Source organism: Apium graveolens, chromosome 8 (assembly GCF_009905375.1).
Source record: "Apium graveolens cultivar Ventura chromosome 8, ASM990537v1, whole genome shotgun sequence".
Classification (NCBI taxonomy): domain Eukaryota; kingdom Viridiplantae; phylum Streptophyta; class Magnoliopsida; order Apiales; family Apiaceae; genus Apium; species Apium graveolens.
In genome coordinates, this window is record NC_133654.1 from 26764190 (window position 1) to 26788053 (window position 23864).

Below are 23864 nucleotides of genomic sequence, written 5' to 3' on the forward strand. Positions count from 1 at the left end.
TTAACAATTACTATAATCTCCAAAAGCACATGAATTAAAAATTTCTATTGTGCGTTTATCCTCTTCTTTTGTGACTTTAGAAAAACTATACTATTATTCTAAATTTATTGAGCTTGATGTCATATTTTAATCATTTGATTTACCTAAAAATTAAATTTTAATAAAATAGATACATTTAAATATATGTTACAATAACTTTATTGTCACCCAAAAAATAGTCAAGAGAAAAGATTAAAAAGTGAATACAAAACATATATATGCATTCCTTGAATATTTATAGGATAGCAGCGTATTGTTCTGGAATACAACAATTTAAAGAGTATATGGACCATAGAGGTCATAAATTGGTGAGTGGGTTGTCCAGAAGTTTTTTCCTTTCATCCATATTATTATATATAAATTAACAAACAATGTTGTTGACACCGTATTCTGGATGAGACTCTAAAATTTCTCATCTGGTTATTATTAAATGAGCCCTAAGATTTGCTTTTGTAGTGACACTTGGCCATCTTTTTACAGAGTGATATTAAGGATATTTTGTCCTTAAAATAGTGGGATCATGTTAAATTACAAATACATTTTCCTAATTATTTTAATATTTTTATTATAAATTTATAATTATTATATATTAAATTATAATAATCGGAATGAGATGTAATTTATTTTTAACAGTGGTTCCCTTGTTTTAGTTATTAAAAATTAAAATAAATTGGGTTGAAATTGTGAAACTTTGACGAATAACTAAAAGATTTCCTTTCTTTCGGTTATTCCTTTTCTCTTCCCTAGTCTATTAATAACAAAGCTAACAAAGCTTTTTCCAATGTATAAACTAAAAATTCCAATGACTTTGGCTACTATAACCTTGCCGACCACTATTTTTCTTTTTTCTAGACATCTATACTATATTATAATAGATGAAACATTAAAAGTTTGGTAGTCCGTCGTCCGGTACATGCTGAAATTACTAAGTTACCTTACTTAACTATTGTCAATTTAATTGGTCAGGTGGTAGGTCAATTAATTCTAATTCTAGTTGATATCGAAGTCAAATTACTCTAACAATTTAATTTCTATTTCATATACAACTCTATATCATTATAATTGATATTAAATTTAACTTCTTTTTTTACCAATTTAATTTCTAATTAATATTAAGTTATATATTATTTTAATGTATATTTCGGCCTAAAATAAAATTATCTTATTGATTCAGACTTAAAAAATCGGAATAATGAGCCTCGGGCTATAAACAAAATATTTAAAAGTATAGTTGATCAATACTTGCTAAAATTACTTAATTACTCGTATTTAATTATTCTAATGTTAGTTAGTCGGTTGCTTCATGAAATCATATTATTTAAAATTTTAAATGACAAATTTAAGAATTCATTTCAAATTTTTTTCTAGAAATTATATAATATTAAATAGTATTAAACTAGTATCTGCTAAACCACAAAATTCTTATTATTCTAAACTATCACCAGACCACAACTTATCATGATCGACTACACTAATTATTTTATTATTTTATTATAAATCTATAATTATTTTTATATTTATATAAATATAATAAAGTTAAAATTATAATATGACTAACTAAATAAAATTTTATGATTTTATTATAAATCTATAATTATTATATATTTATATAGATATATTAAAGTTAAAATTATAATATGACTGACTAAATAAAATTTTAAAGATATACATTAACGTAACCCCTTTTAAAGCTAGTATGTTAAAACAAGAGAAATTAGGTATAACTCTCTAATGGTATATCATATATACTCGTATTACAGACCCACAATCCGTATTAGATTATGTTTAGGAAGCAATATTAATGCAAAGTTTAAATTGTTAAAGGACAGTCTTAAATATTGCAAGCGCAAATGTTATATCGACTATTCTTTGCATTTATATAATTACACAATTTAATTTATGTTTAATTTGTCATTTTCTTAATAAAAGTAAAGAATATTCACCTCACCTCCTAGATATAATGTATGCTCTACAAGACACCTTTAAAATTTTAGAAAAATATTTTAAAAACTTACAAACATTAACGTATGCTCAGTATCACTTGCAAACTGCATTGGTCAAAATTTGCAGCATTTTTCCTTCCGAAAATTCTAAACACCACACCTTATCTCAACTAGGCTGCACATTATGATGTGCTCTATATACACCATAAACAGGGAGAGGGGTTACTACCAGAAAATTTCCGACTGAACCATGACAATCGCCCATTAATTTGATGGTAATTCGGTCTGCATATTGTTTTGCACACTATTGAAAGTGGTTGATCTACAAATCATATCCTCCTTAGAGGTATTGACGAAGGCTTTCCCCGCTCATTGATTCCATTTCCTTGAGAATTTCTTGTGCGAGAGACTTAACCGGTAATTCAACATCCTCGAGTAGTTCACCAAGGAAGGGAATGGTTTCAGCTAAGAATACAAGATATTCTTCTTTCAAATTATCTACAAGGTACTTAACAATTCGTAAAGCCAGCATACGGGTACGTAGATTTTCACTACGTGTTTGCATCAACACCTGATCAATGATGATAAATCATGTAAATAGCCAATACATAAATTCCATGCATAAATATGTCAGTAATATATAACAATAGACCGCTATCCAAACAAAAAAAAAAGTCACATTTTACATGTAACGGTTATCAAAAAAGAAGTCACATGTAACATGAAGATACGGTAGAGGTGATCAATTCAGGTTTATTTGTATAAATTGAAATATGATCTGGTAGTTACCTCATGGTTCAGGGGCTTCCATAGAAGGTCGCTACCGGCTGTAACAGCCATCTGACCAACACAAGTTACCAACAATTTATCAACATCATCTACAGTTGGTATGTCCGCATAATGTTCTATACATCTTGGCGGTTCAGTGTCAAGCTGTGATATAATGGGCTTAAGCAGAAGCTGCAGATAAAAAAACAAGAGGAAAGTGATTAAATGGCGAAAAGGATCGTTTATCAAAAGGTTACACGGATACAGCTACTTGAGGTTAAAGTTGTAACTTTAATTCCATAAATCACATAAGCTACCTTGATACATACATATAGGAGCAGATGTATTTTAGTGAACAGAACTATATATATAAGAATCTAATCTTATAACTTATAAGAGAGAGGTACTAGTTAGGTCAATGGACCATTTAGACTATTTAGAACGATAACGTAAGAACTTCCACTATGAAATAATGAATGACAACAAAAACACAAAAAGTATGACGAAAAACAACTCCTTAAAAAAATATAAAGATTTCTCAATTGAACCTTTATCGGTACAATATTACTTGATCATTGCCAAAGAACTTTATTAGAATTACTTGATGCACTATTCCCAGAATCCCGGCTATGCTAACAAGATGATAGTTTTACGATGCCATTTATTTAATTATTCAGTAATACATGGTCATCCCCGTTTCGCTTGACATGAACTTAGTCACCAAATTTAGCAGAAACAATACCCTATATTGCTAGACAAATGAAGTATGAACAGATATAGTATGTTTCATATTATAAGGGTGTTGTTCCCTATTAATACATTGAAGTTCATACGGATAGTTAGTGCGCTTGCCTGGAAATTTGAAGAGTCAAGAAACTTGAGATTTCCAGTATCATATAGAAAACATTTATGTAGGGATGACAAAATCAGTGTGCGGAGGTGCCACATTTCAACAGACAGTGTCCCACTTCCACCCTTTTCACTACTTTTTTCTTCCGCGAACTTTGCTTTCTTTTTCTTCCGAATCAGGCTGACATCTCCCACATCACCATTACTAAGATGCCGTACACAACCATCCAACAAATATTTGAAGTATGGAACAAATAACGACCTGACAAAACATGACCACATCAGTGTACAAACCATAACAGAGTGATAAATGACAAAACAGTATAAAAAAATTACTTCACATTTTAGAGACACGACTAGGTGATTTAAGAGACTTCATACTATATAACAAGAGGATATCGTCGTTGCGTTGGGAAAGAGGCACAACAAAAAGAACGAGTTACTAATATATAATCTATAGCATTCAAGCTCCTACAAGTGACCAAAGTTCGATCAGGAAGTTACAAAAGGAAAAGGAATATCTTTGACATTTATGTCAAGTTCAGCAGTGCGACAATAACCAATATTTATTGATTGGCAGAATGCAAGATAATGCTAGAGCATGCTACAAAGTTTTTTGTGTCACTGCACTGATGCAGAAAGATTTGCCGTATCGAGTAAAATTGGTGAATTCTAGTGCTTGAATGAAATCGTTGGAGAACTGATATTCGATCGAATAGACCTAAGTTGTTAAATTTAACCAATCAATTTTCATGTGTAACAATAACATTCTATTAACATGCCCTATAAAAAGGATACTTAATTTAGTCCTAAAATTTAAAATTTAGAACAAAGATGTCACATGGTAATTGCACTACACCCATGAAGCACAACACTTTTTAGAGACAGAATGCAAATGACTCACCTGTGGCTTTCAGCAAGTTTATTCACCAGCCCATAAAAAGATATAGCTCTATCAATGTTCAGTCCAGTTCTTTCACCATCTTCCACATATGATTCTGACCATTCAATACTTCTAATAAAAAGAGGCTTAAACATAGTCTCCGTCAGTTTCAAAGTCAGAATTATCATCGCATTTATGACATTTTTCTCAACAAGATTAACATTCCTGATCGAAACAGCCTTCTGACAGCGCAGATCAAGTGCTACCAAGCACAAATCATAAATTTTAACATGGTTAGCACCCAACGATGATCTATCCATTGTACCGATTAAGTTTGCCAATAATTCAAAGACAGTTGATAAACTTGAATCCCCAGATTTCATAGCTTTGGAATATATACTTAGAAGGGGAGAAAGTAGCAGCCGAACCTGGAAAAGATAAGTAGGAGCAAGTAAGACAAATGTTGGTCGAAGGGGATGATTTGGTAGAGAAAAATAGAAACTACTCAAATTGGTTACGAAAGTTTCATTCGCCTTGTCAGCTAAGTCTACTATCATTTTACAAACTACTAGAAAGTAAATGTGATTTTTAAACAGTACAAAATTCATGTTGAGTGTCCCATGAAACCATTTGATGTGTATTAAAAGCCCATCAAGTCTAATAGAACTCTGCATTCCAGATCATGGCAGCATAAATAGTTATATGAGAATACTAACCGGGACTTTTTCAACAATAAGTTTTCTTACTGCATCTGCTTTAAGCTTGAACTTTGGATCACCAATTTTAGTGAAGTCAGGATGCAAAACTACAAGTTCCAAAATATCTCCAATGAAAGGGCTAAGAAACCCACCAAGATTGTCTATGACTGCCTCAAGAGTTACGAGTACAGACATAAAGAGAGTTTCCTTAGGATTTGCTAATGCCGGAGAAATAGCATCAACATAATCTGATGAGGAGATACTACGGGTACTCTGTAATAGGTGACTCATGATAGACGGAAGCTCAGAGAGTGCTTTTGGACCAAGAACATTGATCAAAGCACCAGCTGCCCTTAAACAACTACAAGATACAGCTAAGTTATCTGAATGGATATTCCTGGAGATGGGCGCAAGGCACAGGTTGAAGCTTGAATCATTTGAAGGAAATCTATTAGCCAAGACTTCCAAAGCTGAAACTGCACTGAGTTTTAAGGATACAGTTGACTTGTCGTCAGACTTGTCGACTAGCTTCACGATTTCTGAACACAATTTGCTAAAGGATTCCAAAGCACTGGCATCTAAGTGAAGCCAAGAGTCTTTGCTGCCATTATTCACCACCCTCCTCTCATGCTTTGGTTGCATGGAAGTGTCCTTCAATGTTTCACAAAGAAGCCCAAGGGCCTAGAACCATATGAAGAAAAAAAAATTAAATAACAAATAGCAAACTTTTGATAGAAGTTAAAATAGATAAACAAATTAAATTAAGTACCAATTAGCACTCATGAGATTCTCCTAAAGTTCATGCTACGCATGCTTTTTTGAATGTTGTAGAACCTAAAGACCACATCTGGTCATCAGCTCAGTAGCACTAAGTGACTAATGTTAGATGCGCAGCACTAATGTTAAAAATAAACATGATGAACTATTACACAGTTCAACCCTCCAAAGAAGAAAAAAGGAAAGCATACTGGCACACAGCGTACATGCCAAGCTAAGACGCATCAAATCACTAACGTAGTGGAAATTCCGACCTTTTGACAATCAAATAATCGATGCATTTGTATTAGTACCTTTCTTTTGACATTATAGTTAGCATGGTCCAGTAATTTGATGACAACTCCAAAGTATGCTGAAGGGAGTAGTAGAAGTCCCTTAGTAATATTTTTCAAGATTGTGCGTATGCGCTCCTTTAAATCTTTTCCAATGGAAGAGGGAAGACCAATTTGCTTTCTCTTTGAATCAGCCAATTGCAAATGAGAAACAACCTGCTCTGTAAGTTCCTTAACTGTTCCCTGAATTAATATTCAAAATTAGGGTAAAATAATATTAATAAGAATCAAACAGAAGAAAAAATCCCTGTAAAATTCTATTCCCGGAAAAAATAAATCAAATTTCCACAATAGCCTAACATAGGCAGACAATTTGTTAATTTCAGAATAATTATTTGCTATATGGTTTGAAAAAAATAACTAAGTGCAGCACCAGAATATTCTCATTTTATCAGAACTTCAAATTTGAAACCAATTCCTTAAATATATATATATATATATGTATGTATGTATGTATGTATGTATGTATGTATGTATGTATGTATGTATGTATGTATGTATTTGGAGGATCACAGAAAGTTGACAACTGGCGACATGAAGGCAAAAAGCTAATTTAGAAGACCAACAAAGACCTGCTTAATAAAAAATATATTTTATCAATGCGGCAGGAACAAGGCAACTAATAACATAGTATACTACAGTAATTCTGCATCTGCTTGATTTATGTAAAAAGCATTCCCCAACATGTACAATGACAATAAAGAGACGACATTTTAAATTTTAACTAAGTATGAACCTGAATATCATCCGGATTATCCACACACTTAAGCTTAAAAGAAATTTCAGGATCCTCGAGCTTGTCAGAAATAAAATGCACTGCAACTAGCAACTCCATGAAAAGTTCCTTGTTCCAGGAACCCATTTCTATCTTCTGAAGCACCATAACAAGGGAAGGAAGCCAGATCTTGCAAGAATAATGTGCACTTATCTGTGTTGCAAACATATACTCCCACTGTGTATGGATTGAAGTAGTTACACGATTCGATGAATGCCGGGTATCGAGGGAGAAGTTTTCTTTGGAAGCCATGGACCGGAAAAGGATGAGAAGAAGAGAAGCTAGACTACCACTTTCTCCCAGAGTTCTGTAAGTGAATTTCATTATACAAAGGAAATTTTATGCTTCAAATGTACCATAAGTAAGCTGAATTGTATAACAATACCTCAAAAGGTGCGATATGATTGACAGTCTTCTATGTTCAGCAACCTCAGGCAACACTCTCACGAAAACCTATAATACCACATCTTCAGTTAGAACTTATTAGTATCTCAGCAGAAGATTGCTTCAGAGATAAACACATCACCTGAAGCAATTCCTCGATGTTTCCGGTCTTAGATAGCCAACATGGAATAATGACAGTTATAAGATCTTCAAACACTTGTTGTGAGTGGCCGTCCAACTACAAAATTGATCTATTAATCATAAGCATTCATAATTACTTAGCAAAATATTACAATCATATAATCACTCTGCTTTTAAGAAATCTGCCAATTTGCAGTGTGCATCAGAATTCACTTGATGAATTTCCAAGAACAAGAAATATCAAAAATCCTTGCACCTTCATTACAAAAAGTGAACTTAAAAAAGACCTATTTAATACAAAATTATTAATTTTACAACATATTAGTTACACTCTAACTTCAAATTTTACAGAAAAAAATATATTGCAACGAAGCAATGAAGCAATAACATTATAAATCAATCACCTGTGTCACTGCTGATTCCCCAACAACAGCCAGAATATCTAGTATGTGATCCAGAACTCTGGCTGGAATGACCTTTGCAATAGTTGATAACAGCAGGAAGACATGGTTGCGGGTCACTGCATCCTTTGAAGAACGAGCACATTTGACTAAAAGTTCCACGTCAAAATTATACATCACCTCATCCTGCCATGATCATTTAACGCAATGTAAAAATGAATTACAAAACATTTATGGCCGGAATGTCAAACAATATCTAATAGAGTAAGAAGTACAGTATATGTGAAAGGAACCTTTTGTGGCAGGGAAGTAATTAGTGAAGCACTAATGTCCTCAAGAATCAATAATAATGATTGTTGAACATAATATAAAGGGCTGGAACTAGTTGGCGACACCTCGGGTGAAGCTTGAGTACGATTTTCCTCATTTTGGGTAACCATGATCCAATAATCATCCATAAATAGCGTGCCAAGAAGTTTAAACAATGGCTCTAAAATTGATGCTCTGCACGCAAAGATCAAAGGAACTCAGTGCAATAGGATAAGGAACTAAAAGATGACTACAATTCTGGATTGATTAGTCCTATCGAAGAAAATTAGTTGGGAATAATTTCTAGTTAATGAACAAGGTGTCAACTTTTGAACAAACCTGTTTTCAATGTCTTTCTTCAGTCGCATGATATCAAGAAGAGAACTAAGAAAAGAAACTATGCTTCCGCATCTCAAGGCTGCATCGTTATTTTGGGCAGAGTTGAGATGACTCGTTGATTTCTTTTTCTTCTTCCCATGTGCAGGTTTGTTTGAGAAACCTTCCTTCTTCAGAACAAGGTCAAGAACCAGGCCTACAGTTGAGCTTGAAATCTGCAGCATTAGAGCAACTTTAGAAATGTTTCACGGTGTTAAAGGCAAGTATCTCCATTGCTTCTAATTCAACATTTCAGGAAAAAACTAAATATCTCATAATTAAATTGTCACTTGGTCCAAGATAAGACATGAGAATAAATTATATAATACACCCAGTCAAGGCCAATAATCACTTGTTAATGGGTTCTCCGTGACTTGGTTCAATAAAAATATCACTATGCACGGATGCAAATCAGAGCTTCAAACTACTGCGGATATATAGTAGGTTATAATGTGATTAAAGGACAGTGATAACAATTCACAATGTAATCACTATGCATACATGCAATCAGGACTTTAAACTTAAGAAATATAGAATGTAAATGTAGATCAATGAGTGTTTGCATATAAAACAAACTTCAGAGTGCTTATACACTTGTAGTTCAAACTTGTTCAGACAAAGCCAGTTAGACATAAACATAGAGAGATTTCTTTATACTCTTTGCTGTTATCAATGAAATCTAAGTCGCGATGATAAGGCAATCTACTGTAAAAATGCTAAATGGACCCACACTTTGGACCTACAAATGAGTCAACTATTATCAAGTTTGACAACCAGATGCATTAGGGCAGGTAGTTGTAATATTTAAATGAAAGCAATAATACTACAGAGCAAATTAAAAACAAAAAGAACCATACCTTAATCCGCAAAAGTGCCTCTCTAGTAGCATTGTGTATATCAATATTAGCACTGTGAAACAGGACCACGAGGCTTTTGAAGAGTAATTCCTGCCAAATATTAACTCCGTGAAATTCTCATTCCACAAAAAATATAGAATTATTGATTTTGTTCAACCTAAAATTTAATAATGAAAAGGATGTGATTTGAACATATTCCGTTGATCTACAAGGAAACAGCTACTCTCAAGACTCATAGCTTTGGGTTTTAGAGACATCATCACCTTATCGCATCACACATTTTTGAACTAAACCTACAAGTAGGAGTGAGGCTCGAGTACATATCACCCTCCCAGGGCCCAGAACTTACTTCCAAGTAAAACTAACTGGGTTTGTTTCTTGTGCCTTGGGATTCTGTTTAGAAATATATTCATTGAAGAAAGGGAAAACAAAAATAAAAAGAAGGTAATGTCATAATAGTCATCTTGAAGGCTAATACGCCAACCAACAGGGACCCTATAACATAAGGACCATTTTAATTGTGGCACGTTAATCCACATAAAAGCTTAAATATAAACATAAACAATAGTAACTGATTAAAAAAATTACATAAATTACCTAGGAGAAGAGGTCAAAGGGTACAGAGCAGAAAAGAAAGAAGATAAACCTGGGTCTCTATCTTCAAACCTCCGTAGAAGATACTATTAATATTTTTCAACACAGTAATACAAGGTTGCACAACAGCAGGGTCTTCAGAAAATGTACCCTCGAACTACAGTAACAGAACAAAGAGCATATGTTTACGGGCAAATCTTGGAAAATTAGTTTATGGACATTTGGAAAGACCATAAGGAACGCTACAAGCTACTCACCTGCAAAGCTTTCAATATTTCATCTTCGTGATCAGAACTGCCAGACAGGGAAACAGGCATCGTACAGAACTACAGAGGAAAACAGGGTCAAAATTCAGCTGAAGCTTTTAAGAAAAAGAAACGGACAAGAAGCGGTGCTAAAAAAGATTTCTATAGCATTTTAAAGATCAATTCAATATTTGCAATAAAATATAAAGGGAGGATTCATGAATCACCTCCAGTAAAAGGCACATAGTATCAACTTCAATCTTTGATAACTTCATACATAATTGATCATTTCCAAGGTGAAACTGATGGCGACGGTTCAGAAGTTCATTCAGCAATAACTCAACTTCCTCAACAAGCATAACTTCACTCCCAACTCCTTTGAGCAAAGATAAAAGCATTAGCTGCATAAAACAAAAGCAATAACCAAGTCAGAATTGTATCCTTTCTAGTTGTGCCATCACTGCTAGATGACAATAATTGGAAAATATTCGACTTCAGCAAATGAATTATACAGTAACTCCACTGTGACAGAAAACTGGAAGTAAAATTCAGTAAATAAGATACTGACCTTTCCATATGCAGAAAGTTTAAGAGCAGATGCAACAAGGAAGTGCATTATATCCTCTTTCACAGACTTCTCAAATCTGAAAAAATGGATCAAAAACAATTGTAAAACAAACAAACAAATATGCATTTGATGAAGTAACTCACAGTTTCAAAAATTACCAGTGACGCGTGAATAAAATGCATTTATATTGATAAAAACTTGAACTAAAAGAGAATAAATTATGGTACAAGTGGATATGAGCATTCACTTTAAAGTTGAAGTATTAAAACTGTGCGAACGAATTAGAAACTGTGTGGGACCACTAACAGCAATACGGTATCATAAGTTGATTCTGGTGAAAACTGAGAATTATGAGGTATGTCGAGCTAACCAAGACCGTTGACAAATTTCTGTTCTTGGATGAAAGAAAACACATCAATTTAGCAGTAGCTAACAACTCTACATATAAAAGTCCCCAACTTGTATAAGATAGAGCACTACAAGTCACTGGAAAGAGTGGGGCAAAAAGTTTCCGTGACATTCATCTGTCACAGTTCGCATGCATTTCATGTTAGAACGTATAACTTAACATACAAAAGAATGGCATTGAACCTTAAACTTCGGAAAGGCTTGAATTAAAAGTAGTTAAAGGTTATTTTAAATACCTCTGTCCAACGCTCTCAGAAACTAAAATGCTATGATGGGAAGTGCCTAGCAAATTTGTAAACAACGAGAGGAGAATATTTTCGTCGGATACAATTAGCCTCTGTTGCTGAATCAGTAATCCTAAAAGCTCCCCCAGAAACTGACTCCCCAATGCACTTCCTGTAACTTCCTAAATTATAAGGTCCGTATAGAAGAATTTTGAAGATGAACAAACAACATACATTAAAAGTCAATACCATTCTTTCTTCCTGAAAGAGTAACACGTGGCCATATTTTGAATAGCCCTTCAATGCAGCTCATAGCAGCAAGACGTACATCCTGTAAATATACCCGTGCAAATGCAGTGAAGCACATAAATAAAAACTATAAGGGAAAAATGAACCTAAAATCACTGGAAAACATAGAGATACTTCTCCAAAATAGATGGTCTTGACTAAGGCTATGTTACAGTACCTGATTATTACTGTAGAGTGCTACAAGAATAGAAGGGAATTCCGCAAGTAGTTGAAGAAGTAAGCTCTCATCTGACTGAGAGCAGAGACGTGCAAAAGAATGTAGACTCTCAACTTTAACAGCGACAGAAACACCTAAGATCGGAGTCCCAACATTGAATAAATAATGTGCAAGATAACTAAAACAAAAAACATCAAGTTGTTCAAATCAATTTTCAAGAATAATAATGACATTATTTGGGTCTTAGATTCTGAAATATTAGCCGTCCCTTTTAAGTCCAGCATTCAGGTGTAAAGAAAAATAAAAGTTACATCAAGATTCCATAACCTTTGTCAGGCAAAACAAACTTCCAACTTCTCAAATTAAAATTGTATTTACAAAGTCTACCATTTCACAAGCAAAAAATAATAAGAAATTAACGTAAGGAAATCAGCAAATCTACAGTACAAAATCCAAGTGGATCCATTATAAACAAATTTTGTGAATTCCGTAGTTCAGAATCAATTCCTTGATGTTCACGATAATAAAAACCCCTTGAAGGGTTCCTAAGAACTAATTCAGATCTCAAATTAAAAAAAAAAAAAAAAAACCATTAGTATATTTCAGGTTTAAAAATACAGCTAAAAACCATCAAAGGAATACATATAGTTCTTCTTGCTATGGATGATGTCAGATAACGAATATATTTTGAATATTACTTCATATTTAAAAAATTCAACACATCAAACAGACAATCAAAATGGTAAGGTGCTTGTGAAATCCACAAACTAACCTTCATCAGTATAAAGTTTGGAGAGAAACCGGACAGGGGAGATCTTGCACTTTCTAAAATAATTATTAAGATGTTCCCTAAATACCGGCTTTGGTTGAGAAGCAAAGAAGGTAAATGTCTCTTGAAGTGTGCATATCAACTTTTTATTCTCATCCTGAAAAATATATGAACACTACTTTAATATCCTTAAATTAGTTAAAATCAAGACAATTTTCACTAAAGAAAGGAGGACATATTCAGATCACTTGTGAAACCAACCTCTGAGACATCTTCAGGTGCTATTGTGATGATTGCCTCAGATACCTTCCAGAATAAGCACCTTAGTATTTTAGCATTCAAGACTTTCAAATCGGTGTCGAAAAGAACATCGAGGAACATTTTGCAATCACTATCCAGCAGTTTTGAGTAAGGCTGTGAATCATATAGCAAAGTTAGACAGAATATACTAAACCAAACGCCCTAAAACAATTAAAAGGTTTATTTCTGCACACAGAGTACTGCAACCAGCAAGTTCATTAAGCTACCTCTGTTACATCCAGATTCCCAACAGGCTCTAGCACCTTCAACTCATTTTTTAGAGCTGGAAAGCATGTTTCATACAGTGTGAATAATTGAGAAACATCTGCAATAACGATAATTGTGTCATATTACACTTCAGCTCCAATAGGATTCAGGAAGTAATACATAAATAAGCAATGAAAATAATACAAATACACTACTTATTACACAATAACAATGCATGACAAACAATGATCTTAAATCCCTGCTACGATCTAAAAGTACCATAAAACGAAGCAGGACGAACAATGATAAAACCTTAACCTCTAATAAAAAACGGAATAATAGTAATGCAACAACCTTTCACAATTGCATCAAAACCTCTGCTAAGGCAATTAACAAGCAATCCAACTTATTAGAATGTCTAAAATCTACTGGGACATGGGAAAAGTGTGCAGTAGTTGTGTCCAGCTTATTGTCCATTCATAGAAAGACGAGAAGAAAAACTATTGTACTTGTACAAGGTCCTCCATATATAAATAAAAACTGATTTACACAAAGCTACAGCAAATAGCTTTGAAACTAATATCACAGTATAGTATTACACTGGTGCCAGGATATCATACCAATCTTCAGTCTCGTAAATGACTGCAGTAAAACCAAGAAGAATAATGTTTTGGACAAATCTGAAACATTGCAACACTCGACCAGCCAAGGCATATACTCCTCAGGGTGCATTGAAAATGTGTCAGCCATCCCACTAATGGTGTCCATATTTATATATGTTATGTCCTCAAGTTTTAAAGCCTGCAACCCAAAATTAATCAAGAGTGTACTCTCATTCAGAGATTGAAGTATACGCTTTGATATGATAAAAATAAATAATTATATGACAACAAAAATAAGAAGCTAAGTATTAATATTTTTATCTAAATAACAAATATAAATATATTTACATTCAGAAATTCACTACATGAAACTAATTAAACTTTAAAATTCCAAAGTCTTGAAACATTCAAAACTCCATCCGAAGTAACAAACTTAACATATATCCACTACCATATGATTGATTTACAAGACATCCCTGTTCAAGCTTTTAAACACACACGCCACTAATTATATAAGAAAAAATAGACGTAGATAATATACTATAAATTGGAATCGAATTTTCATAGTGTAGAGGTTCCAATTCAGTATACAGCCAAACACAAACAAGTAATTAGTTAGGTGCCACATAAATATTTGGGCACATTTTCACATTTCAATAACCACCTTTCTAGTTCTCAAAGTTCATTCAAACAAGTACCATAATTAAATAAGTTCAGATAAGTAGCAGGAGTAATCGCAAAAGGATACGCTGCGAAAAAAAAGTGATGATAAAGCTGGCCTAAATGTGAAGTGATACATTCGTCATATGATAAATGATCCGATACAGAGCAATATACAGCAGTATACAACTATCACTCACATTAAGTGAATATGAATTCATTTATGGCAATATAAAATTTAAGGGGCAAATTCCCTCTATTTACCAAGATGCCGTATAAAAGAAAGATATTTATGTATATATACCATCTGTGGATAGCAGAACGTGACAAGATTTGCGTAGAGAGGCCACTTTACTTCTTTTGTCAAAGATATAGCTTTCCAATTCAAGCTTTGTGTCTGCATCAAAGAATTAAAACTGGAAAGTTAAGAACAAGCCAAGTACCAATAGTCAATACAAATATTAACTGTGACACAATACGAACTCATACAAAATATAACCTTTGGAATGATTAGAATCAATGGAAAAAGCATGGAAGCAAGTTGTCTCGCATATTTTTCTTGCTGATGGAAATTTAAAACAGCATGCTCCAGGGAGAGTAAAGCGATATCAGCAACTAGGGAGCTATTATCTGAGCAGCCTGCAGTACAGATAGTGCATGCAAAAAACTAAACTCAACAATTTACCTTTACAAGACAATTTTAGACTTTCTAACAAAAACTTAACAACACATATATGTCTACAAAGGAATACATCAAAGCAAGAGAAAGAAAAATGTCAGACACGGACAAGGGCAGTGTCTTGTCATTGATATTAACGCATGAGAAACAGATGGAAGTTTACATGCAACTCTTGCCAAGGACAAGCACTGATCTTAGTTCGATATAACACATACCGCTACACTTAACACATCTCTCCATATAACTTATATCCCCTCAAGAAATTGCTATTAAACCCAATCCAACTAAATTCTCAAACAAGAAGCATTCCGAAGCACCAGAAGTTTCAAAATATGGTAAATATTACAAGACAATAAACTTGCATAATGTGCTGCAATCACGCTTTATAACTCGCAACTAATAGGAATAACCCTGGCAATCTTTGTCACATATATAACCACAGCTATCGCTGTCACATATATAACCATAGTCAATTTTGTCACATAACAGACCTATCATCCAAAAATATAGCTATTTATATATATAACCATAGCTATCCTCCAAATATACACACCGCCGCGTGATATTAGAATAGAGGACCGTAGAGAACCATTATTTAAAAAATATAAATACATAATTTATTTCATTTTTCATCATATACGGTTACAAATTTTAGTCACCAGATTAAAAACGTAGTTGCACAATTTTTTTCTTCAAAAATTCATTGAAATTTGATGAAATAGCTTAAAGTGGTTATGTAGTAGAATCACATTAAAATCACACTCATCCAAAATTACTCCACAGTAGAATCAAATTTTAAATCAATTTTTTTTCAAATTTCAATTGTTAAACATTTTATTATATTTAAATATAATTATTATTCTACATTAGCAACGAATTTGATGAAATTCTATAATAGAATCAAGAGTTATCTACGGTTCTCTATATAAGAGGGTTCTCTCTTGAAGAAAGGCCTATATGTGTGTGTGTATCTGTGTGTGTTGCCTTGTACTCCCTCCACTAAAGACCTGCCCATAACTCGCATGTCTTCAGCTTCAACATATTAGTTCAATTTATCACATCTAAAAACCGAACACCAAAGTGAAGCATATAAGAAACTACAAAAGATAACATTCCAGATGAACATGAACTGCGCCGACTAAAATTCAGACCAAATTAATGAACACTTCGGTCTATAATTCTAGACAAACATGTTCTCTACCCTGTTTATTGACTTGACAATTGACATTAACACTAAACCGGTACAAAGAATGTATTCCATTAATATTAACATCATGTACCAAAAAAGTCTAGGTTAATACACATGAACAAGTACATTGGATGACGAATTCATGTTAGAGCACACTCACGTGTCATTAAATTGCGTATGCATCTTTGTAGCACCTTATGAAGTGCATCGAGTAGAGATGATGAATTTAATAATTCCGACAATCTATCTAATTTCAGAGCAGCCTGAACAACACTTAGATCATCATCTTGTAACCTGCGCAAGACCGCATCCTGCATAGCTGAAAACCTCTGTTCAGCAGTGAGAAAAACATATCAGAGGTCAGACACAACAAAAGCTTGGCATAAAAATGTCTGTAGAACACTTCAAACACACTGTACTAAAGCTTAAGGACTAAGGATCTTGAAGAACCTTCCGCAAACAAAGAGTGAAAAGTGAAAACCAGAAGTAGCGATATAGTAACACGCAAACTCTACTGTTAACTGATTCCCTTAAGAATGTTAATTATAATGGAACAACTGGTCATTTTACACATGGACAACTGTCTTATGGTATTAAAAATTAAATTTACAGCAAAATCACCTGAGAATCAACATCCTTGCTTTTCAGAAGACAATTTGTGTCGAAATTCGAGAGTGTAATACGGCGAACCTCAGCCTATGCCATAGAAGAAATACAAGAATACATATCATAAATCTCATAAAAGAATAGGAATAACATGTAAACATGAATCCTGCACACACAGAAGCCAATAAGATGGATACAGGTGTCTAGACCACAACTGCAGAACTATGCAGAAATAACATATGAAAGTTTGGAGATTTGGGGAGGGGGTACGGTACAACGGAAAAATTACATATCCCTTAACAAAACTAAAAACACATGACAAGCCATTAAAATATAGGTGGAAGCGGAATGCTTTTAATAATCTAATTAAAGCACAATCGGTACAATAAAAGTTCTGCAATTAATAAAAACATTTTCACTACTCATGATTCAAATCTCAGTCTCAGTAACTGTCACATATTCACATACTACCACCCCTTATTTTCGTTTCTAACAGTTTCTTGGATTAATTATCACTCTGGATACATGGGGAAGAAGACAATTCCTGCTTCCCACCAGAGTATGTCTCATCGTATGTAATTATCCGAAGTCTTACCTTGGGATGTTCAAGTGCAAACCATATCTTTGAATCAGAAGTCGACATATCCTGCTTTCCGTCCAACATCTGACACAGAACCTCATGCATGGAATCCTCTTTCTTGGACTGCATTTCAGATCATGTACTATGTGAGAAACAAAGAAAACAAAAGCAGGAACCAGGAAAGAATGAATAGAGAAGGAAGAAATGAATCTCAAACCTCCAAGAAACTGTGAACAGCTCCACGTAATTCACTTGGGTATCTCCTATTAATGTAAAGAAACACTTGCTTCACTTGACTTCCTAATGGATCATATTACAGACACCCGTTTAACAAAGATAGGACAGTATAAGGAAAAGAATATAATCAACATTGCCACGACATGCTAAGTGAAGATACATATCTACATATTCCAAAAATCTTGGCAACGAATTGCAGTCAGCACAGAGTATAAAATAAAGTATATACATATATAACCTGACTCGTGTGAAGCCAATTCACTTTTAGTCTTGGACAACCTCACGCAGGTATGGAGGAGCTTAGAAACCATTTGGCTAACTAAACCTCTAGCTGGAACTGTCTCAATGACTGAAAGTAGAGTACGATAGCAAAGATCATCTGCAGGACTGTAAACAAAATGTCATTTATAATATTATGAAAAGAAACAAAATTTTGTGACACAAAAGTTGAATTTCCAACCTGTACTCGAGGAGAGACTCCAACAGAACAGTCAGAAATTTATCAATGTTGAACTCCTTTGTCAGCACAGTAAGAATGCCCGGCAGATCACTAAAGGTACAAGGCATAACACTTTTAGGAATGTGAAAGAAAGTGCAATATGTAAAACATAAGACAAATACATAGTAGTACCACCAAAAACTACCTGATCACCTTCAAGGCGTCCACGACCTTCTTTGGGAGCATGTCAACAGCTTGCAACTATGATTTTTAATATTAGCATCAAACTCCGTTTAGGAGAGAGATTTAAATAATAATTGCACAGTAATATATACAAAAAATTTACCAGAGCTCAAGGTATGAAAGGCTTCCATAAATTCATTACTACACACATTTATTCCTACATAATGTTCCTATGCATGAATGAATAACTTAAATTATTAGTGCTTTATAGTAGCATATCGCAAAAAATCAAACCAAAAACATGTAATCTCAACTGAATTAAGCTTAAAGTCATCCCTAATTAGGTGAATATGGAAGTATATAAAGACCAGCTTCTTTACTTTCTATATATTGCAACCCCTTAAGAGGTGGATCACTTGAAAATATCACGAAGTATGATAACTTTAGCCATAGCTTCCCTTTCCTAGTTTTTCCTCCTCCCTATATCCGTTCCACATACTGTTCTAGATATTTCTCTTTCTTATTATTTCTAAGAAGGCTATATATTAGTAACATAATATCATGTGCATTGATTGTTGGTCACCAAAGTAGCAGCCTGCCTTCTGATACATTATATGTAATTGACCACCCCGAAAAACCAGCATATTGATCATATTTTAACCATTTTTAATGGCTCATTTTATATTCTTGGCCTTTAAGAGTACCCACATATATGCATGGGGAATGTTGTAACGTTGATAAGAATTAAGCTATTTAATATATGATATCTCTGCAACATGTGTGTGCATGTTTTTAAGTACGCATGCATATACATGAATAAAAATATATATATATTTTAAACACCATTTCACCATAAAAACTTTTATCCTCACAAAAACATTACATAATAAGATACATAAACTGCAGCAGTTTGTGTCAATTAAATGATAAATATTATATTAGCTGCAAGAGTTGATGTATGCTAAGAATAAAATGTACTGAAAAACCTAGGAAGCACATTTTTAACAATTTAAATATGAAGATCTTCAATTTTCAGTATTATATATACCTGAACAAGACTGATCAGGGCCATAAATGATGCACGAATCCATTGCAGATCAGTTGTTTCTGTTGCATCCTTTCGAGCTACAACAGCAACCGACCGAATCAAACTTTTCACAAGATCAGGGGCCAATGCAACCTTATTAGCTATTAATGTAACTATCATCAAAGCACCAGCCTGTATAAAGAATAATTGCACGGACATTTAGGAATATCTTACTAGTTATGATTATTACTAAAAATAATACAAAAAATATTGAGGCAGCAGGTTTTGCCTTAATAAAAAATTAGTCATTCCCCACTATTATACTAAAGTAAATACGCAACAATACGGATGTAAACTTGTTCTCCATGTGTTAACAACTTAACATAGTGGAAATAATTAATGAATGTATGTAAATAAATCTCCACATCTAACATCGTAAAATACTGGCAACATATAATAAAGGGAATAGTTTTTAATAGTTACTTAAAGTTCTCACAGAAGGCAAGTAGAATCTTAAAAAATATTGGGATTACCCTGTCAGGCAAGGCATACACATAAATAACATCACTATCCTTGACGAGAAGTAGAATATAACACTGACCTTATGATCAGGTTCCACTTTGACATTTGGCTGAAGGCCATAAACTACATAAGGAAGAATTCGCTTCACAACATTAGTATCTACAACAGTAACAGCGCCTAAGACCTCAATGATAACTGCTATGCAAAATCTCATCACTGGCCGTGATGGCTGAAACTTCTTTGTTGGTAGAGCCTAAAGAATAGCAGTGTAAAGATGTGCATATAAAACAAGACTAAGAACATAAACTTATTAGTGATAGCTTATAGAGACGATAGATAAATAAACCAACAAGATTACTTACATATTCGCACAATGCATCCAAAACCCCCAGATCACGAATACATTGTTGCACAATAACCTGCCTAGGTGGTGCAGCCCCCGATGTTTTAACACCCTCAAGAAAGTTCCATTTACTATTACTACATCACAGGAAAGAAAGATTTCATTACACATGGAATCCTCTGATAAACTATCAAACTGGTAATAAGAAATTTAAACAATTAGCTTTCGTTACCCTGTATCCAGTAGTTGCACAATGCGGACAAACGCGTGTGTATCATGGTATGGCAAAGCACACAGAATCAGCTCTTCCGTATTGTACACATGTAACCTAGAGTACCGGAAAACAAAAAATGATCACCACAACTTAAAGTACACAAAAGCAAAACATTCTAGAAACCGAAATAAATGAAGGCATCCTTACTTGTATCGACGTATCAAGTACTCAAGAGTCTTTAATGCAGCAGGTAATTCAAGATATCCCGATAATAACCGCAAATATGAGCTAATTGACAAATTGATTTGTTTGTTTTCCTCTATTCCCTTCAGCTCTCTATCGATTTCTCTACTCTTATCACTAAACAAATTATTCTTGTAACTCTCAAACCTTCCATCTCGAGTTGCAAGAACTTCCAATCCTGAAATTTTATTCAACACAATCATTTGTAACCTCAACTAACAAAACATCTTAATTTTTCTATTTTCTTCTAAAAAGCAGATCAGAATTACTATAAATATACAACTAAATATACAATAAACATCAATTTTCCTCAAAAGCAAATTAGTTATAGTGCTATCCATACGCAATTATAGTGCCGGGACCTTTATCGAGCTGAAATTCACAATATCTATTACATGTGTAAGAACTTACTAAGATTACTAATTTACAGAGTATTAACTTATCAAGGTTCTACCATACATGTTTACATATTATACATATGCAATTTTAGCTCCACTGCCTTTATTGAGCTGAAAAATACACTGTGACATTCAGTTGGAACTGAAAATAAAATAACTTATCGAGATTATCAATTTCTCAAGTATTAACTTAACAACGTTCTACCACACATGTCTATGTAAAGATACATATGCAATTTTAGCTTCAGTACCTTTATCATCGAGCTGAAAAATACACTGCATATATTATGTAGGGACTGAAAAGTGTAATAACTCATCGAAATTACTAATTTACGGAGTATAACTTATCGAAGTTCTATCATACATATGCAATTACAGCTTTGGTACGTTTATCGAGCTTAAAAGTACACTATATCAACTACGTCGGGACCGGAAAATGAACTAACGTATCGAGATTATCAATTTATCGAGTATCAACTTATCAACTAATCGAGATTCAACGGAACAAATTCACCTAAAAGTGTGGACGCGTATGTACCTGAGAGAGCGATGCTAAGAAGTGATTCGAGGTCAATATCAGCAGCTTCTTTGGGATTAAACAATATAGAAGGGCGAGTAAACGGACGCTTCTGAGGCGCGTCTGTGTCGACATTAATCAACGACTTAATTGCTTGTAATTGAGAAGCAATTGAACTCGCCATTTCCGAATTTCTGGTAAATTAGGGTTTTGTTTTGGCGGTGATATATATAAACCCTAAATAAACCCTCGAAACAGAAAGAAGGTAGTGAATGTGACCCGTTATAAGATAAAAATTTGTATTTGTTACGGGCCGGGTTATATTGGAGTTGGGCTTTAGCGAGTTTCGGATGAATAATTTCGACAATTTGCGGCCAGTGCGAGATATTTAATATTTGTTGAAGATATGTTTGGTTTTTTATTTACTTTTGGGTTTTAAAAACTTTTTGATTTTTCAAAAATAATTGATAAACTTTTGTTTTATTCTCAGAAAAAATTTGATCAATTAATTTTTAAAATTTGATTTAGTATTGTGAATTATTTTTTGAATATTTGAAATAAATGAGTCTAACATATTAGATACTATTAGGATAATAAAATATATATGTTTCTGTTATGATTATTCATTCTTTGAATAAATTATTAACTGATAACACTTAAATATATGTTTAGATCAAGATATAATATTGTTAGCAAAGCAAGGTTGGAGGCTTCTTGTTAATCCTTCTTGGCTACAATTTTGAAAGGCATTTATTTCCCTAGAACATATTTCCTGTGTGTTTCAAAAGGTCTGAAAGTTTCTTGGCTTTGGAATAGTTTGCTCCAAGACAGAGATATTTTGCTTCCTGGTCTTCGCTGGCAAGTGGACAATGGTAGGAATATCAACTTCTGGTGTGATCGTTGGATTCCGAATAACTCTAATTTTTTTGTTCGTGATGTTAAGGGTTCATTCAATGTAAATTCTACGGTAGCTGATTTTATATTAGGCGGAATGTGGAATTTAAATAAGCTTAAAGAATATGTCTCTGATCAGTCAGTTTCATAGATTTTCTCGATCCCAATTAGCCGTACATATGCAAATTATCGTCTCGCCTGGCATTTTAAATCTAGAGGTAACTATACTGTCAAATCTGGTTATTATGTTGTTTTGCGCCTTAAAGAGTCCTCTAATCAGCAATCTTCTTCTTCTTCAAATCCGAGCAAATCTTTTTGGAAGCTTTTATGGTCCATCTCTGCTCCGCTAAAGTTAAAACATTTTTTTGTGGAAGCTTTGCTCAAATGCATTGCCAACAAAGGAAAATCTATTTAGAAGGAAATATTCTCGTTGTCCCTTATGCCCAGTTTTTAATAATAAGGTCGAAAATGTGGAGCACATGCTTTTGGATTGTGATTGGACTCGGCCTGTTTGGTTTTCATCTTCGTTACACCTTTTTCGTCATCTCCTGCCAACAAATTCTATTGTTCAGTGGTTATCTTCCATGATTTCGATGTTTGAATCAAAAAAGGACATCTTGCATTCCATTTCTACCTTTGCTTTTGTGGGTTGGTCTGTGTGGTTGACCTGAAATCAATTTGTCTTTGATCATGTTCCTGTTTGCCCGGTTTCAACCATCAATTCTAGTGTCCAAACTCAAATGGAATTTTTATCTCTTTTAGAGACTTCACGCGTAGAGCCTAGAAGTTCCAAGGACAATTATTCACTGTAATGGATCCCTCCCCCTACAAAGTTGGGAAAATTTAATTGTGATGGAGGTTTTAAAAATGGCTTAGCGGCTATTGGTATTCTCGGGAGAGACCATGTGGGTCAGCTTTTTGATGGTTTGGCTTGTTGTGTTCAAGTTATTTCCCATCTTCAGGTGGAGCTTATCGCCATTCGAGAAGCGTGCTTGCTCATCAGTCAACAACATCTATCTTCTGCTATTGTTGAATCGGATTGTAAAAAATAGCGGTTGATCTTCTTTCTTCAGATCTTCAACCTCCTTATAGTTGTGTTATTTTAGTTGATGATATCAAATCCATGACGTCTCAATTTTCCACTGTTTTTCGTTTGTGCTTCGTCGTTGTAATGTTGTTGCTCATTGGATTGCGAGGCAAGCTTCTCGCGGTCAGCTTC

At 33.8% G+C, this 23864-nt stretch overlaps 1 protein-coding gene across 1 annotated transcript; it reads right to left on the minus strand.

The window, feature by feature from the left end:
- Positions 1 to 1875: 1875 nt before the first annotated feature.
- Positions 1876 to 22014, minus strand: LOC141679016 (uncharacterized protein At3g06530). Its single transcript, XM_074485493.1, has 39 exons — positions 21773 to 22014; positions 20801 to 21014; positions 20612 to 20707; positions 20399 to 20516; positions 20116 to 20289; positions 19536 to 19706; positions 18510 to 18565; positions 18326 to 18415; positions 18104 to 18252; positions 17846 to 17928; positions 17644 to 17751; positions 17064 to 17138; positions 16603 to 16771; positions 15074 to 15213; positions 14879 to 14971; positions 13933 to 14113; positions 13333 to 13430; positions 13067 to 13219; positions 12809 to 12962; positions 12037 to 12170; positions 11820 to 11901; positions 11583 to 11742; positions 10939 to 11014; positions 10598 to 10771; positions 10383 to 10451; positions 10178 to 10282; positions 9532 to 9621; positions 8639 to 8850; positions 8284 to 8494; positions 7994 to 8176; positions 7591 to 7686; positions 7450 to 7517; positions 7026 to 7371; positions 6251 to 6472; positions 5199 to 5861; positions 4504 to 4910; positions 3603 to 3861; positions 2772 to 2942; positions 1876 to 2553 (listed from the first exon to the last, which is right to left on the minus strand). The coding sequence occupies exons 1-39, from the start codon at positions 21933 to 21935 to the stop codon at positions 2323 to 2325; spliced, it is 6444 nt and encodes a 2147-aa protein (XP_074341594.1). The 5' UTR covers positions 21936 to 22014; the 3' UTR covers positions 1876 to 2322.
- Positions 22015 to 23864: the final 1850 nt, after the last annotated feature.